This window comes from Anabrus simplex, chromosome 1, assembly GCF_040414725.1.
Source record: "Anabrus simplex isolate iqAnaSimp1 chromosome 1, ASM4041472v1, whole genome shotgun sequence".
Taxonomy (NCBI): Eukaryota; Metazoa; Arthropoda; class Insecta; order Orthoptera; family Tettigoniidae; genus Anabrus; species Anabrus simplex.
The window spans coordinates 838,101,762-838,108,093 of NC_090265.1; the positions used below are offsets into that span (position 1 = coordinate 838,101,762).

At 42.0% G+C, this 6,332-nt stretch overlaps 1 protein-coding gene across 1 annotated transcript; it reads left to right on the forward strand.

The window, feature by feature from the left end:
* Window positions 1-915: 915 nt before the first annotated feature.
* Window positions 916-3,358, forward strand: LOC136874032 (high-affinity zinc uptake system protein ZnuA). The gene is made up of 2 exons (XM_067147527.2): window positions 916-1,018; window positions 2,692-3,358. Exons 1-2 carry the CDS (start codon window positions 1,012-1,014, stop codon window positions 3,138-3,140), a joined length of 456 nt encoding a protein of 151 aa, XP_067003628.2. The 5' UTR covers window positions 916-1,011; the 3' UTR covers window positions 3,141-3,358.
* Window positions 3,359-6,332: the final 2,974 nt, after the last annotated feature.

Consider the following 6,332-nt stretch of genomic DNA (forward strand, 5'->3'; position numbering starts at 1 on the left):
TTTTCTTTTTGCTATTTGCTTTACGTCGCACCGACACAGATAGGTCTTATGGCGACGATGGGACTGGAGAGGGCTAGGAGTGGGAAGGAAGCGTCCGTGGCCTTAATGAAGGTACAGCCCCAGCATTTGCCTGGTGTGAAAATGGGAAACCACGGAAAACCATCTTCAGAAAGAAAGAAAGAAAGAAAGAAAGAAAGAAAGAAAGAAAGAAAGAAAGAAGACTCATCTTGTGAATATTCATGACCTTAATATCAGCGACAATTTTGTTGGACATAGATCTTGAAAAGCGGGACTAAGTTGTGACATGGCACCGGAATGCTGTGTGCTGGATCACCCCATCAGAATGTTGGCCAGCAAGGTAGGAGAGGTGGTAGTATACCATTTGCCAAAGGCCCGGATTCAATTCCAGGTTTCTCCGCGAAGTTTACATGCAGTGAGGGCATATGACGCTGTTGATTGTGATTTGTTCCTCGGTAGAGGACGTTACGTCTTGAGTAGTCCTCTTGGTGATATTCGACGGGAGTAGGCGATGTGTCAATACATGGTTTCACCCTCTCTCTAACCGATCATCATCATAATCATCATCCCACATACAGACGCTCAAGCCAAATGAAAAGACCCGGATCAAGCGAGTTGAACATGTACTCGGACACTACCACCACTGAGAGCCATACCATAAATAAATGCCCGTATAAAGATTACTAAAATTTCCAGGTAATTTTCTATGTCAAACTATGTTCCTAATAACTTCTGAAGTGTATTCTGTAAATGCCGCTACACTTCATGAATAATGTAAATTCAAAGGTTACAGAATGATCAAGACATCTGATCATCTCATATGTTAACGAGGTGAATGATTGACAGATGCTCATTTTGATTGTTATCGAACTATGACATGACCGTCCGATTATGTTTGATGACAAGACGATAGGTTTTCTTGATAACGAACATAGTATATAAGATTCGTTCATTCACTATAGCAACAGACAACTGTGAAAGCAATTTTTCAACATGAGAGGTAAGTTACTGATTCAGAAAGTATAGCTCTTCTAATTCTAATAATTCTTACTGTTTAGTAAACTAAAGAAAATATAATTAAAACATTGGAAAACAGCAATAATATTATTACCGGTGAACATAGTAATATATTTTTGGGCCTTTGCCATGTCAAGGAAACGTTTCCAGCGACTTTACTCTGCGTCTTCAGAAGAACATTTCTTTTTCACGATTCGTTAGGCCGCCTCTGTGGTGTAGTGTTAAGTATGATTATCTGCCACCCCCAGAGGCCTTGGTCGATTCTCAGCTCTGCCACAAAATTTGAAAAGTGGTACGAGGGCTGGAGTGGGGCAACTGAGTAGAGGGGGGATTTGATTACCATCTCAGCCATCCTCGAAGTGGTTTTCCGTGGTTTCCCCATTTCTCCTCCAGGAAAATGACGGGAGGGTACCTAACTAAAGGCCACTGTCGCTTCGTTCCGTCTTCCTTGTCTATCCCTTCCAAAATTCCCATCCTCCCACAAGGCCCCTGTTCAGCATAGCAGGTGAGGCCACCTGGGCGAGGTACTGTCCTTCTTCCCATTTGTATCAACCCCACCCCAAACTCTAACGGTCCAGGACACTGTCCTTGATGCGGTAGAGGTGGGATCCCTCGCTGTGCCCGAGGGAAAGCCAACCCTCGAATGTAAACGGATCAAGAAAGAAAGAAAGAAAGAAAGAAAGAAAGAAAGAAAGAAAGAAAGAAATCTTCGTGAGGGAAATCTTCCTCATGAAAAGAGATTTTCTTCTGAAGACATGGGGCAAGGTTGTCTGAGAATTTCACGTTGTTTTATTAACACGGCAGAAGCCCATGTCTATTATGTCTACTAGAAAAAGAAACGCACCAGGCCTCTCCGGAGGCCATACGCCATTATTATTATTATTATTATTATTATTATTATTATTATTATTATTATTATTATTATTATTATTATTATTATTATTATTATTATTATTATTGCCTATGTTTTGGTCATCAGTATACAGACTGTCTTGATAAAGATACCCATGCCATCCTATTTTAATATAAGATTTTCATATTTTCACTTAAATTTAAACAATCTAACTTAACGTTTCAAACACTCATTATAACATATCGACGGCCTAGTTCTCATACTACGTATCTGACAGTGCTATACCCATCCACTATTTTCCTTAAGACCGGTCGCGCCTCCCAGCCACACATGGATATGCAGGCCATCAGAACAATGTTCTTTGTGTTTATTTTTCTAGGCTTACAGTATGTTTGAAGGAAAATGAATATTAAATAACAGTCCGTAAATTCGTCATACAAACAACAGTGCAGTACGCTAAAGGTGAGATTCATTTTCCTTTACACATTAGCATAGGAAAACGAACACAACAAAAATCGTGATGTACTGCATATCTAAATGTGGCTGGGAGGCAAAACCTGTCTTAACGAAAATAATGGATAGGAACAGAATAGTCAGATACGGGGCATTAAAACTAGGCCTTCTATATATTGCTTTGATCCTAAATGGTTAGAAACCGGGATCGATTCCCAGTCTAGGGTTGTCTCAAAGGGAAATGATATATCGATGTACCAAGTCGTCCGTGGTAAAATTCCACATTAGTAATGATTATGATTTATTTGGATTAACATATAGGATATAGGTGACATACATTCTTCTTTCAGGCCTTATCCTTCTGTCCGTGCTGCTGGCACTGGCCTACGTCCAGTCCATTCCCGTGGATAACGTGGAGCAAGAGCCAGCTCAAGTAGCTGAAGACGTGAAGGATGTCGACAAGTCTGCCACGGCTGAGGACGTTCAGGAAGTCGGTAAACACCACCACAACCATCACAGCCATGACTGGGACCACCACAGCCACCATGACTGGGACCACCACAACCATCATGATGACCATCACGATAATCATGATCATCACCATGACAATAATGACAACCACCAGCCTGACCCATCCAACTTGTGCGCAGCCGCTAGGGCTGACAGGTGGCACTTGCCCTACCCTAAGGACACACACAAGTTCGTCAAGTGTGACCTGACAACAGGGAAAGGTACAGTCTTCACCTGTCCATCAGGTCTCGTCTTCAATCCTGCCATCCAAGTCTGTGCTTATGCTTAATATCAACTTTCTTTTTTCCGAATCTGGCAAATTATGCACCGTATAGACTTCTCCACTATTTCGCTTTTCATCTTTCTCTCCTCTTCGGAAATGATCCGTTTGGGTCTCCTTTTTAGAGGTTTCTAAGACTGCCGACACTTCTTCTCAACTCTCTTGTATTATTGATAACATGATGATGTAATGCATTCAATTATTAAATAAAATGAATTGTGAAGTAATCTGTATCTGTGTTTTAATGTATCTACCTAATCACTAATGCCGGACTGAGTCGCTCAGATTGTAGAAGCCAAGTTGGTGGGTTTCACCCCGGCTAAGCCCAGTGGTATTTGAACGTGCAGAAATATGCCAGCCCTGTGCCGATACATTTACTGGCGTGGAAATGTACACTTGTGTTACAAAATTACTGCATTTTGTTCTCTCCGAAATCCATTCAAGTAATTAATAGCATGTAGAACAATTAACATCAATACCTGGACTTTGGGAAAACAAGCACAATCAATACTAGAAGCTGCGGAAATGTGGTTCTGGAGAAGGCTGACAGGGACGAGTTGGACAGAAAAAAAGACTAATATTCAAATCTTGAATGACGTTAATAAAAAACGGACCTTAATGTATTCTATAGAGCAGAGGGAAGCTAAATTTCTCGGACACGTCCTATGACATGACACCTTTTTCCAGAATGTCTTCGAAAGAAAGGTCCTAGGGAAAAAGTCGAGAGGAAGGCCACGTCTCTCATACCTTAGGAACATAATCACTCAGCCGGGTTTTGCTTCCTATGTCACGATGGAAAGGACTGCTGAAGACCGTGGGGTGTGGCCTTTAGATAATGGATGGACCTATTCATCAAAACTAATGAGGGCACAGCTTAACCCTTCACAATTACCTTTTAATGTTAAATTGAAGAGCTCTTCGGAATCAGGATGTAACCAACAAAAGAATACTTTTCAGGAGAGAGGAAAAATGTGTTGGGTTAATTCCATGGTAGACACTAAATGAGTTCATCTATTAAAAATAATATTTTATTGTTAAAACTTTCATTCTTTCTTAATCTGTTTACCCTCAAAGGTTGGTTTTACCCTCGGACTCAGCGAGGGATGCCACCTCTACCGCCTCAAGGGGCAGTGTTCTGGAGCGTGAGACTTTGGATCGTGGGATACAACTGGGAAGTATGACCGGTACCTCGCCCCGCCTGCAACACCTGCTATACTGAACAGGGGCGTTGAGCTGGGAGGGGATGAGAAGTTTAGAAGGGATAGACAAGGAAGAGGGAAGAAAGCGGCCATGGCCTTAAGTTAGATACCATCCCGGCATTTGCCTGGAGGAGAAGTGGGAAACCACGGAAACACCACTTCTAGGATGGCTGAGGTGGGAATCGAACCCATCTCTTTACATTTGACCTCCCGAGGCTGATGGACCCCGTTCCAGCCCTCGTACCAATTTTCTGATTTCGTGGAAGAGCCGGAAATCGAACCCGGGCCTCCGAGGGTGGCAGCTAATCACACTAACCACTACACCACGGAGGCGGACTTGTTATAAATTAAGGTTTTAAAAGTAATATGTAAATTGGAAGTGATACAGTGGAAAATATTCTGCAAGTATGTCTCACGATTGTATATAACAGAAGAGAAACTACTATTACTACTACTACTACTAAAATAATTTCACCGAGCTCGATAGCTGCAGTGCGGCCAGTATCCAGTATTCGGGAGATAGCGGGTTCGAAACCCACTGTCGGCAGCCCTGAAGATGGTTTTCCGATGTTTCCCAATTTCACACCAGGCAAATACTGGGGCTGTACCTTAATTAAGACCACGGACGCTTCCTTCCCACTCCTAGCCCTCTCCTGTCCCACCGTCGCCATAAGACCTATCTGTGTCGGTGCGACGTAAAGCCAATAGCAAAAAAAAAAAAAAAAAAAAAAAAAAATGTTTTCATTCCTCTCCTGAACGGGGAGGAGAGCCTCTTACACAGTGACGCCGTCTCTCAGGCCGGGAGATTTGTTACGGTGAAGGAAATGCACGAAGGTGAGGAGGGTGGCGGTTGTGGCCTATACTAGGACCTGTCTCGGCATTCGCCTTAGCGCAGGAGAATGGAAAACCACAGGAAACCATTCCCAGGACAGCCGACGGTGGGGACCAGTCTCCCGAATGCAGAGGCGTAGTCACGACAAAGCCGCAGTCACCCCTCCTCTGCTCAGTTGGTCGGTCGGAGTGCAGAGCCGTCGCACCAGCCGAAGCCCACTCCGCAACCTTCGACCACAGAAGAGAAATCCCGTACATGCACTTGGAAGAAGCATGATAGCAAATAATATTAGTGTAATAATAAAAATTACAACAAAAACAAAGAAGTCAAGCATTACATTACATACATTTATTGAACATAACAGGCGACTTCGCCCCTATACATGTTCACATGCAAAGTAAAATAAATAATAAATAATAATAATAATAATAATAATAATAATAATAATAATAATAATAATAATAATAATAATAATAATAATAATAATTGTTACCGTGTTTTAGCGGTAGGTTGAGGTGAAAGAAGGTGCGGGCGTGAACGGGTCTCAAACTACGGAATCAAAGTTAATGTAAAATTTAACAAGGTTATATTTTCTTTTTAAAATGAAGAAATAACAAGCATTGCAGGTCCAGAGTAGCAAATCAACAAGATGTAGGTACAATATTTACTGGATTTGTGCTCAGCGCCCTTACTTCACAATTCGTGGGCAATCAGCCCAACCTTACTTCAAAATAAGTTTTACCAGAGGGGCAGAAAACCCCATTCATGTTCAGGAGCATTTGCTCCAAATTACACTGAAAAGCCTCCACGAGGCATACAACACTCAATTTTCGAAAAAGAGCCACTCGCTCTCAACTTTAAGCCTCTCAAAGGCCACACCAAACTCCACCTTCAAGTTGTCCTCTCAGGACATAGACACAGGGGTAATATACCCAACCTACTGAGGTCTATTAAATGAAAAAGGTTAATAATATGACCTCTAAAATAACAATTTGAGAGGAGGCGATCTGCACTCCTAATACACTTGTTTCAAAACCTAATTTGGCTCTAGGCCACTGATGCAAGGGCTAATCCCATACTACGGAGGTGACTTAAAAAGGACACAATTTACATTACGTTAAAGAAGAATAGGTAGAGAAAAATAAGTTCACCTCAAAACAATATGAGTGG